Consider the following 12669-nt stretch of genomic DNA (forward strand, 5'->3'; position numbering starts at 1 on the left):
TTCCCTTCCCGTCACAGGGAGTTTGTTGAGTCAAAAAAAAGATATCACAACGTAACAGATTTTTGCTGAATACAGCTGACTTCTCACGCCAGAATTTTTGTTTTTGAGGTAGGTCCCTCGCTCGAGCCTTGGGCCGTTGGCAAGGGACTTAGTTAAGTTTGGCCAAACGGGCCCTTAACTTTTGGTTTTGAAATTCAAGTACAAACAGAATGGTTGCACTCATCTAAGACTGCTTGCCACTTTGCTGCAATCTATTCTGAGTTGAATATGAAGAAATGATTTTTTTGATTGGCTTGTTAATTATTTTATCTCCCTCTTGACCCATACTTTGCCTGCCAAACCTTAATCTATGGGCTGTGAGGGAGATCCTCCAAAATCATACACCCATAAAACCCATAGTTTTGGGCTTCCATAGGATGGTATGGGTTTGGAGGGAGTTGACTGTAACTCATTTTCAGGAGAATCCATTCATCCAGAAAGCACGCTAACAAACAATTTCCTAATTTAAGCTTTTGAAGGAGGAAGAGACCGCCTCCAAAGAATACTGTTGGTACAAGTGAATCATCAGCTGAAATTTTTTCATGCATCATCAGCGTAAGGCCATAAATAAAAATGTGTATTGCAGTTCCCTCAAATTCATTTGGGCTTGTGTTTCCCTTGAAAATTGACCCGCGTGATACAAGGCCTAGTCATCACAGTAGTCGACCGCCCCACGAGGGTTAAGAAAATAGCTAAAATGTGACGTTTTCAAGAGCATTCAAGCAATTATTTATTCAGTCTAGTTTCAACAAATCGGGGCAGTAAAAGTTGAAGCAACAGCTTACTGGGGGAATGGCACTTTCCAGCCAATGCCTCCTTGGAAGAAAAGGACCAATAGCAGTACCGTAATTTGAGTCCCACCCATCAACGCTGCATTGAGTATATCACTGAGGACAATGGTACATTTCAGTGGACATAAATTCGGGCATCGAGGTTCCTGTATGTTTACTTACTTATATCTACCGAACCTAAGTGTTAACAAAAAATTAAATTGGTCCAAACTCAGCTCCATTAACTCGCGACAGTATGTCTGAGAGGACTCACCAGCCTCGGTGGTATCGTTTCATGTAGAACTGTGACCATAGCCCCACTGCCACAGCCGTCATCTGGCCAGAAGAGAGATCTGAAGAAGACACAATTTGAGATAAGCGACCGGTACTTGTGTTAGCTTTGGTAATACTTGGATGCTCACTTCCCGTCAATGCACTGAACCCGTTGGCCATAATCGGGATGTTGATGTAGTTGAAGCCGACTCTTGGTTTCCATCTATGCAGAAAATAGAAGGGAATAGGAAGAAACAGTCCAACAATCATGGCATAGATCACAACCGCCTATCACAATTCAGATCTAGATCAGAAATTGTACTTGCGCTGACTCGAGTGATCACTCACATATTGCTTTCCCGGCATATATAATCTTTGCGTGAATACTCCCCAGCTGCAGTATATTGAGACATGAGACTGAATGGATGATACTTGGCACAGAAGTCTGAGACAAAAGAACAAACCTTACGGCTTGTGACTGAAAGCCAAGAAAATGAACACCGCTGAATACTCCGTTACCATTCGTGGAAAGAAGAACTTCTCTTTCGTTCTTCAGGAGTGACCATGCCACAGCGTAATTTACAAACGTGCCAAGAATGCTACCGAACAGCTGTGCTAGGACGGCTGACATCTGGAAGGATGTGAACGGAGTAAATCAGAGCTGGATAACGTGCCAGTCGGCGATCAATCAGACTTACGGGTGCCAATAGGAGGTATTGTCCCCTTTTAGAAATCAGGTAGGTCAGCTTTGAAACTATCATGGGTCACTGTGAAGGTTTGCTTACAATTTGAGCTCTGTAGCGAACAAAAGTTCGATATGTCAGCGTCTTGTTCAGTGTGGTGATCTATTAAGACCCTGTTAACTCGCCTTTCAAGATATTCAGGCATTGATAAGCGGTGGTCGACGCGAAGGTCGTAAACCAAAAATTCGACAATGCGTTCCCTGGAAACATCACTCCTCTATACACCAAATGGAAGCACATACGTCAATTTCATTCGTCGGCAAGTCCCTGTATGGGATAAACCTTGTCAAAGGAGCTCACCCCAAGAGCTGAATTGGCGCTGAAATTGCGCGAAGCGTTAGCAATGTGTGGCTCAACGTGAAAAGCAAAGCACAAGCTCACGCATGATGCTAAGCCATATACCACTGCCTGCAAGCACAAACCCTGCGGAAACGCTGTAGACCAAAAACGGTTAATCATTCGTTCTATCATTCAGATGAATTTTCAAGTGGCTTCTACCTTATGATCCCGGAAACCAGCAGCGCGATCAGCATACCGCCAATAGATAGTCCTGAATCACTGACTTGCGATGCTACAACCGCCATAATGGTAGATCCCACCAAGATAATCATGTAAGCACTGTAAGAGTTGGGCTGATTGAGTGAGGAATAACAATTTCAAGTTTAGAAATAGGTATGAAGAGATAATTTCGAGCTCACTAGGCCGGAAATTGACGATAATTCTTCGTGATTGTACGGTGCGGGTCCTCTTGCGAACCACCTTGACCTCTCCTGAATATTACAGACTTGAGATCTTTCCAGTGGTAGAGAAATAAACCAGTGAATGCTGCGGAGGCTCCCATACAAGTGAAGGATTTTCCTATGATAGCGGTGGTAGCCATTCTTGGTGTCCCCATCAGACGTACTGCGTCTACGTTTTCTGTCCCGTTTGGCCATATCGCTGCAGTCACATTGTACGGGTTGCCATGTGAATCAAGTAAACCATAGGCGATGAAGGGAAATCCCTGCGAGACACCTCCCCCTATTGTCGTATATTAGCAAAATATACTTTAGCTGAATTTTTATCATACTCTTTTGAAATACTCACCGAACCAGTTATATCGATAGGCGGCCATGAATACAAAGATGGAACACAATACTGCCACCCATTGGTTTATCTTGGAAAGGAAAAAGAGCGACGCGTCTAGTAATTTACATAATCTGTTAAACTCCATCAACTGACCTGTGCTACCAATGGCGTGTAGAGTGGTCCAAAGCCTCCGAGGGTCGTCCAATCGAAAGTGAACGCAAAAAGACCCATGCCTACGATAAGAATTTTCGATTTGTTAGTAGCAGTGAGAATATGATATGGTTAAGAATCGAGAGAATTTACTGCATACCCTCGTTGATTCGGGATCCTCCAAAGAGCTGAGTAACGATCGGTGAGCTTTCCTCGCGGGTAGATCGACGTTTCATGCAAGTATTTCAATTCGCACGGCCAAAAATAGCAACAACATAAGACTACAATCTTCGCCGGAAGAATCATTACGTATATTTCGAAATCCTCACCGTGGTAATGCCAAACACCACGGGCTGACCGCTTGTAGCGCGGGTGCAATATAACTCGGAAATATTTCATCTGAAAGTGTTGCAGACCATACATCTCATCAAGTAGTCTAGCCCCAGATTCAAGGATGTATAGAACATCACTTACATAGAGAGATAGCAAGGACCACTTTCTTAAAATAACGCACTTGGATTTTGCATAGCTCACTTCTGCCCGCGAGGGAACGGAGCAAGGCAACCGATGGTAGCATCTCTGGATAGACGGCTTTTTTGGGATAGATCAAAAGTGGCCGCAGCAGTCTTTTTACACAGAATATGTGATCAGATGAACTTGTCCGATCAATTTAAGGATGAGATTCAAGGCCTCCAGACTGACCCTGCCCATCCATAGCCTATCAATTGACTCGACATCATCGTTGCTAACGCCAATATGGCTGGCACCCGTCGATTGAAATATAAATCCTGCGCGACGAGCATCTACTCAAACCAAATATCAGCGCCTTAAGTACTCGATTTGTATAAGTGAGTTTTACTGACTTGTACAGCGATTGCGTCTATGCCAGCCGAGATCGCCATTATTGATGCAAATGCAAGTTCTTTCTATTTTTGCCAAGAATCGTTAGCTCAAGATGCACTATGCTAGAGGCATAAACAAAAAATAAGACTGACAGAACTGAAAGGTCCGGGATTGAACCAAGATGGCCCCGGAATCTTGGAGAGGAGAGACCCAAATATGAAGCATACAAGCTGCGGGGGTTCAATTAAGCATGTCATTCAGCGGGTGGTATAAGTGGTCGACGGGGAAGCTTACCTCCACAAACAACCCGGGAACATGTCTGAAGGATCGTAGGATTAGATAGGTAAGCTGGCTCCACCAGGTTTGTTGGTCTCGAAACAAGCAAGCAGGGACTCACAGCTGCACTGGCTTAAACACAAAAAGCTAAGATGGTGTTGAGATACTGATCAGTTCATGAAGCTAAGGCGCACCCTGTGAAGGATCAGCTAACCTGAGCAACAGAGGCCGCAAAAACGGCGACTGTGACGCCAACAAGACACGCTCGAAAAGTAACGGTGTAGACTTCCGGGTCATCTACTAACGCTTCATCATCCGAGACGTGTTTTTCGTCCAACGACGAGTGAACCGGTAACTTCTCGGTACATAACTCTGTCTGTTCGCTCTCCTGCACCTACAATGGAAGGCCGGGATTTTGTAAGCATGTTTTTGGATCAAGCAATTGAGGTTCGTATTTGAATCGCCCAAATTAGACATTAAACTTACTTTCGGCAGGGTGGGCGCACTGATCTCAGCCATTTTGCAGCGTAGTTTGATTAATATCGCCGTCTCAGACTCTGTGTCGAGTTGAAAATATCAAGGATATATTGAGGGAACTTGTTGCCCGAGACGTCTGATATGATCTGGCAGTGGTTATTTAGGACCAAATTTCGGTGGGAACTTGAATGCAAGCTCATCAGGCAACCACAGGCAACCACGCGACAGCGAACAAGCAAAGTTTCATCAAAGTCATAAATAAATAGACTCTCTCTGCTTTGGACTCTTTTGGACTTCTGCGATCGAAATTTGAACTTCATGCCGTCAGATCTGTATGCGAATCAACGAGCGGGATTACATACATTCCCAAACTGCTTCCCCCAGCTTCCCCGCCTTGATGACCATCGTTGGAAAGTTCCGCGAGCGGATTTTTTCTAAAAAAGTGCACAATTGCTTTATTGAGGACCCTGGAAAGCTCCTGGAGAACAAACCGTCCTGAGGGGGTTTTCGGATACCGGTGTTTTGTGAAGTCATGTCACATGGTACCAGAGATGTGACAGGTGCAAAAGATGCGCCTCAACGAGGGCTATCAGATGGTACACATGTCTGACCCTGAACATGACTGGTGGCTTGGGAAATGTGTGATTTGTAACTTTTGCCCCCCCAGACCGACGAAAATCCATACCGGCTCGGGTCGGGTACTTACATACGGATATCTCGGTGATTACACGTGGTACAAAACTGAAAGTATATGTAATCGAGAGCCCTGATCAAGGCGCTTCTCCTACCACCGAGAAATCCATGTTAACCCACCTCTCCTCGGGGCAAATAGTGAAAGTGTGAGGGCCGGGGCCGGAATGGATCGAGGACGGTTTGTTCTCCAGGAGCTTTCCGGGGTCCTCTTTATTGCTCATTCTCAAAAAGTTTCTCCAAGTTTTCCCGCAAAATTCGAGCATTTTGGCGCGGAATTTTTTGGCAAGTTTTGTAAGAACGACAGTATGTATCACGATCAGAGAGTACGGCTATCTGGTCGGTGAAGGACTTTTGTTGTCTTTTCGGTTGCGAGCGGATTCAGGGGGCGAACAAGGTGAACAACTGTGAGGGCCAAAGTTCCGTCGATGGACGATCGTTTGTTGGTTGTTTACAATGATGCGGGAGATGAACATAGCCAACTTCCAAGTCGATTCCCAAATTTACAATTGAGTGGAGACATGAACTAACCTGGCAGTGAGAGTGCGTGCATTCTGAGAATCCCCGTAAAGCCCGCATCCGAGATGCTTGCAGAGTTCAAACTCTGGATCGTCACCGACCGTCACGCCTAAACCAGCCTACCTTTGCATGCTTGATCTGGGAGTAAAAAAAGGCTTCAAATGAGAAAAAAACATGAGACCCTTTCATGCCCTTATAGTATCATGATAAAACATGCATGTCGGCGGGCACAACACCCAGAAGTGTGAAAGGACTAAGGAAACCAAGATGAAAACTAACAGGAAATGATACATTGAGATGTTGTTTATGAAAGCGCCATACGGCTTGGATGATTATCGCCAATATCAGCCCATCCAGACCCGAGGCAATGAACTTTAGGCCACTACGTCAATCTGGTACAAGCACCTAGGCTTCCAAATTTCCAGAGACACGGATGTATCAGTGAGCTTGCACCTGCTTGCACACCACCTATCCAACATTGATTGTCTGTATTGGGCTTGGTATAATGAGATACTGATATGATGATCTCTTCTAAAGCTTGGAATTCTTATCACTGGAAGAAAGGGGCACTAGTAACTTCACTGAAAGCCTGAATTGCTTTGGTTCACAATTCTCTTCTGGTATTGACCAAAGCTGTCTGCCAATAACTAGCTATTTTCACACAATGCTCATTGGAGATGTTTTATATGGGTTTGAACACATTGGAGAAAGCATTTTTGAAAAGTGAAGAAATTCACGTAATTTAACTGTTATAGGTGAATGTAAACAGGATTGAGAAACTAAAAGAGAATCATGATTAGACCATTATAGTGGAAGGCTAATGATGTGTTAGTGAAAGCAGCAGCAGGAGGCACTCCTCTTATCATCTCACTTGAGAGTTTTAAGTCTGCTTTTATATTCACAAAGGGAAAAATAGAAGCTCACATAGAGGTGATCATAGGAAGTTTTCTTGATATCTCCAAAAATGGTTCAATTTTCTTCAGATTCTTTCAATTCACAATTTTGGTTGTGCTGAGGTGCTCAGCCTGTAATACTTCTGTTCCACTACTTCTTCATCACCCAACACATGCTTTCTTTCTGCTAAAGCATCAGCTGTTCCTTATATGTCTAATGGAGAGCAAGCTGGTGATATCTCCAGACATGAGCCTGTCTATTCAATTTCAGATATTTGAAGCAGATGTGGGACGGTTTGGACACAGGTTCAGATTATCTGTTAAATTCTTAACTTCTTCAAATTGTTGGCCAAAATTGGCATCAGACTCACTTCTGATGATAGTGATAAGGAGTCACTGCTCCAATTCATTACCTGAAATGTGGAAACTACGTGGCTTGAGAAGTATCTTTGCTTTGGATGATACCTCACCTTGTAAGTAAACAGATGATGTGTTGCACAAGGATCAAGATTTCAGATGTGGATTGGGTTGTTGATTTTGAACTTCAGAAGACAAGAATGAAATGATTCAAAGAAAGGTATATAATGTCCCAAACCACATTTTTTAGTTTGTTTGGAGTAGAGATAGCAGTGGAATACAGATACTTGTTTGCACAACCTTAGCAAACACTTCCACACACCCAATTGAAAACACTCTGATTCATTTGGTTCTTGGATTTATGAGCCATTGTAGAGTTTCAAATTTTCGGGGTTCAGATTGGGTAAAAATTGAACATCAAATAAACTGATATGTTTGTGAAGTATGTAGGTGGCCTGTGCACACAAGGCCTAAATATCTTTTAGTGAAAGATAGGAAAAACTAATATGATAAAGGTCCAAGTCTGTGTAAAGGACCTAATTTGGATCCTCACTGAGATCTCTTTAATTATCAAACAGTATGGTGTAGTATTTAAAGCTCTTGTTGAGATTTACAACACCTAAGAAGGGATAATCTACTACGTGAGAATAGTAGAAGTTGTCTAAAGACTGCCTTCTTCAAAGAAACCAGCACAAGGGCACTTGCTGACCACTTTGTGATAACAGAGAAATAGATAAACGGCACCAGAGATAAGTTCTCAATACTGTAAGTATTATTCCAGATTTTAAGCGCAAAAAGTCCACAAACAATGTTTATTACTAGCAATACTGTTGTAAGTATTATTCCCAAAGAGACTTATAGTCTTTAACACATGTAAATAAATTTCTCCTTGCTATGAAGGGGCAGATTTAAGTGATCTTGGTACAATTGTAGTAAATAAATGATGATTTATAACACTACAACAAAGGTATAAGATGCAGAAAAGGGAACAACAATCCCAAAATCATCAGAGAGTACGTATATCCACATGTAACAACTCCTACAGCAGTCAACAGCCTCAAAAACCAGCCAAATCTGCCTAAAGAACCCTAAAAACCATATGATGACACAATGTAATGATCATGTTACTAATGTATGATGTAATTTACACAGCCAAAAGTGATCAATGACGCAATAATGTGATGTAGAGTAGGGCTGCGACCCGGACCCGGCCCCGCCCGGCCGAGTCTGCCCGGCGACCTCTGGAGAGCTCACGGTCCGCGCCCCGGGGCCGCAGAACGTCACGTGTTTTACTTACAAAGGTGCTCTGAGAGCGCTCAGGCGGGTCGGGCACCGGGGCTGCCGATCATCCCAAGCTGTACAACTCATGATTTTTGTGCCCAAAACCTAAGCCTGACTCTGCCTGGCCCCTAGGCCTCAAGTTCAGGGCGCGCCCTGCCTGGCCCTGAACCATTTTTGCAGGCCCTCAGGTTTCCTCACGGCCGGGCCGCGCCCCGGGGCCGGCCCTGAACTTTCAGGGCCGGGTCACAGCCCTAATGTAGAGCACTTCTTATGATGAATACAGCTGATTTTTTCCTTGTAAACTAGCTGCAAACCAAGTTTTGAGATTACCAATTTTTTCAGATGGGGTCCAATTTTGGATTACTAAAGTGCATCTTGTAGAGCTCGCGATAATGATCAATAAATGGTGCCATATCAGGTATTTCTGATGAGTGATGAATGAATTATTGAGTTGTGAAGTTAAGGTTTTTGGTGTCACATGTATGCTTGTGACTAGGGCTGTGACCCGACCCCGTGAGTTCAGGGCCGGCCCCGGGGCCAAGTCCGGCCTTGGGTAGACCCGATGGTCTTTGAAAAACTCTCAGGGCCAACCAGGGCAGGCCCTGAAATGTAGGCCTCAAGGCCGCGCAGGGCCAGGCTCAAATTTGGGGGGACAAGACGCTCAGAAAGGGGATAACCATTGGGTGTATTGCATCTTCAAGGAAATCAATAAGACCTTACTTCAAAGGTAGAAACATATTTGAGAGACCAAGCCTACTTAGAAGAGAGAAAAACAACATTCACTTCAAATTCTCATGTATAGATCTAAAGTCTAAACGCCTACTTTGAAAAGGAAAACTTAAAATTTCTCACTTCAATCCAAATTAACATGTATTCAAACTTGTATCTAGTTAAAAATGAAAATAGATTTTTGAAATTCAATCAATAAACCCCTATTTTTTCACGATCACCTTATTCCAGCTCTTGAGGCAGACTTGAGCTTCGAGATTGTGAGGAGTGAACGACGCTCGGTGGTCACTCATGACTCTCAAAGCGTTAGAGAATGTGCTCTCAGAAGGGGCACTTGTTGCAGGTACTGCAAGCATTGCTCTAGCCATGCAAGCGAGATTAGGCCAGTGACGTGCGTTGATTGACCAATAGGTAAGAGGTTTACAAATTTTGTCTTCTTGAGGGGCGGTGAGGTATTCATTCACCTCGTGTTCAATTGGGACAGTTTTGCGTCGTTTGATATAATGCTGAGGTCGATCATTATTGAGAATCTCTTGAGGTTCAACTATTTTGATCTCTGGGTCGAAAGTCGGTCTGAATTTGCTGGCCTGATCAGTAAAGTAATGAATCAAGTCTTCGTGTCCCCAACCAAGAGATTCCATCGTTTGGGCTTTGACCGCAGTAAGTTTGAGGCGAGGATCGAGAATCGCAGCACATATGTAGACTGCCTTCTTCTGGGCAGCCTCCTGGTATTGAATGATCTTCTTGATCATTGGCATGATTGCCACTTTAAGTTCCTGACATCTAGAATCGGCCCAGGCCTATAAGTAAAAAAGTATCAGTGATAATGATAAAGCAAAAGAAAAAAGTTAAGAAAAAACTTACCTTTTCGAGACGTTCCACAAGCCACTGGTAGTCAGGCATGACCACCGAGAAAGTTGGGTATAAGTGGCCTTCAATAGCTTTCGTCACGGTAGCAAGAGGCAATAAGAATTGTACCAAGTTTTCGACCAAGAGCCACTCTTCATGTTCAAGTTTGAAGCACTCCAACGCGGGGTTACAATTGAATTGGTACTCGATGACCACCCTAAGCTCTACAAATCGCAAGAGAGAGGAATGTGTTGAAGACCAGCGAGTAGATACCTCGTGAACGAGACCGACTTTGCGTTCCAAGGTGGCACAACTGGCTATGGCGTTATCGAGGGCGGTTTTAAGCTGAGAAGAATGTTTGATCTTTTTGTGGAAGCCACGGATGCGAGTGAGAACACTAGAGACTTCAGAATGCGAGGCAGGTTCAACAAACAAGGGGAGAGAAGATTGAGATTGAGGAATCGAAGGATCAAGCGCATTGATAGGTGGTGGTGGATCCTTTCGATCGAAAACTGCTAGCCCAGCCTTAGCTACCAAGTTGATGACATGAGCCACACAGCCATGAAGGTTCTGTGTGGCATCAAATTGAGGAATTGTGGTTGAAAGGCACTGTCCCATAGTCGTGTTATTTGAGGCGTTGTCGGCCGTAATGCAGTATAATCGCTCAGATAGATGAAACAAGTCCAGGGTATGCTTGAGAAGGGCAGCAAGGTTTACGCTGGTATGGGGACCATCAATTGGCTTTAAGGCAAGAGTTATACCGTGGAGAGTGAAATCCTCGTCGATCCAGTGGGCAGTTACACCGAGCATGGCCAGATTAGTAGGAGCGGTCCATCCATCACAGGTAATACTGATGTGAGGAACTTCAGAGAGGCGTTTGATGATTGCCATTTGAGCAGATCGAAAGTTGTCGAGTATCCATCCGTAACAGCGGTACGTTTCGATAAAAGGGTGCAAGCAGAGGGATTGATCATATTGATCAGCTCTCAAAACTCCTTCGCGTCAACGAAGGAGACCAGAACCTCGCGGTTGACAACCATTTGGACCAAGCAATCTTTCAGATTAGCTCGATTCAAAGGTTTCACCTGATCAAGAAAGAAATCGATAAAGAAAAATATCAAATAGAAAAAAGAAAGAAGAAAAAATATCAGAAAAGGAGAGAAGTAGATCAATGAGAGGTAAAGTGAAGGAAACTGCTTACCTGAACTGGCTCACCATCAATATAGAAAGCAGCCACTGTTGGTTGATTAGTGGTTATCAGAGGTTTGATATGATGAGCGCGGGATAAGTGTCGAATCATTGACTTTGTACTCCCGCACTTATCAAGAGCCAGAGGCACGTTGCAGATAGTAGCGGATGCCTCGGAATCTTCAGTGTTACAGGCGTCAATGAAACCTTTCGAGGCTCGGCAAACGTTTTTCATAACACCGTGAACGTCTTCCTGGACGAAGTATTGCCACACCCACGATGAGCGTGCGGTGGTGGTGGTATCGGAGGCTATATCGGAGACTGAGTCTGATAGGGTGATACTGGAAGAGGTGGTTGTTCGACTGAGGGATGATCTCGTCACAGGGGTAGATATATTAATAGGGGAATAGTGGTATGATATCAGATGTCCGGAATTGGAAAAATTGGTGATCGGCAATAGAAGATCAACAAATGTTGGATTGTTGATTACCGTAGGAGATGTGAATCTTCGTAAATCTCGGGATATATATGATTCAATCTGAAGGATCATCGAGAGCGTGATTTTTGGCGGAAATAGGGTCGGCAGCTCGGCCGGACCGGCCGCCCGAGATGCCCGCGGGGCTTTTGCATGTATCATCATGTTAGGTTTGAAAGCCCCGGTACACGTACCGTGAGCCTCTCAAAACCTCTCGGGCAATGTCGGCCGGGCAGGGCCGGGTCCGGGTCACAGCCCTACTTGTGACTGTAAATTCGAAGTTCACACCAATTTCTTATTTCCCTTATAACTTTTGCCATAAACCTCCGCTACTAGTGATTCAAAGTTTTTACATTCTTTAATCCACTCTTCTGTGTTGAATGAGCTATTTCCCATCACAATCTGATGTCATTTAACATATGTAATAGGCTGAAAGCCTTCATTTTTGACAAAATTCACCCATTTTTACTACTTTTCACAGCTTCTACTCCTTCTTTCTTGCTCATGTAATATGACATCATCTTCTATAACCTTAAAAATCTGGTAAAATCCTCTTGGCAACCTTAAACCCTGTTACTACCACCTTTACATATGTAATTTACATGTATAACCCTTGTTTACCATCCTTGAAAAAGTACCTTTCTCCTGATAACTTCTGTTTCTCCTTATCAGCCTTCAAGATTAAAATTGTAACAGTATAATATAATGTTTTTCTTTCATATTCTAACCTCACAAAACCCATAAACCTAATACTACTACCCTAAAACCCATTTCCAAGCCTGTATACCTATATTTTCAAATTTTTCTTATCTTTTTCTTATCTGTCTTTTTGTAATAATTTTGTAAGTAAACTGTAATTATATTAAAATTCTTTTTCAAATATGATGACATAATCTTGACCCAACAACCACACATAAGCCTATAAGAGCTTCAATTGATCTAAAAACCCCCATTTCAAATTTCCTGCTACACTGAAGTTTTCTAATAACTTGGTAAACTAAATAATGATTAATTTTTTGATTGATCCCATAAATAGATCACCACAACGG

The 12669-nt window shown here is 43.5% G+C and overlaps 1 protein-coding gene across 1 annotated transcript; it reads right to left on the reverse strand.

Moving 5' to 3' along the window:
- Positions 1–820: 820 nt before the first annotated feature.
- Positions 821–4681, reverse strand: MELLADRAFT_105630 (uncharacterized protein; the record flags this gene model as incomplete). Its single annotated transcript, XM_007409039.1, has 19 exons — positions 821–926; positions 993–1007; positions 1084–1305; positions 1431–1499; positions 1547–1713; positions 1781–1805; positions 1868–1877; positions 2207–2259; positions 2524–2845; positions 2912–2981; positions 3047–3126; positions 3204–3250; positions 3373–3442; positions 3518–3669; positions 3746–3846; positions 3907–3969; positions 4039–4116; positions 4377–4556; positions 4649–4681. 19 exons carry the CDS (start codon positions 4679–4681, stop codon positions 821–823), a joined length of 1863 nt encoding a protein of 620 aa, XP_007409101.1.
- Between the last annotated feature and the right edge of the window lie 7988 nt (positions 4682–12669).

The sequence above is a fragment of the Melampsora larici-populina genome (assembly GCF_000204055.1).
Source record: "Melampsora larici-populina 98AG31 unplaced genomic scaffold MELLAscaffold_14, whole genome shotgun sequence".
Lineage (NCBI taxonomy): Eukaryota > Fungi > Basidiomycota > Pucciniomycetes > Pucciniales > Melampsoraceae > Melampsora > Melampsora laricis-populina.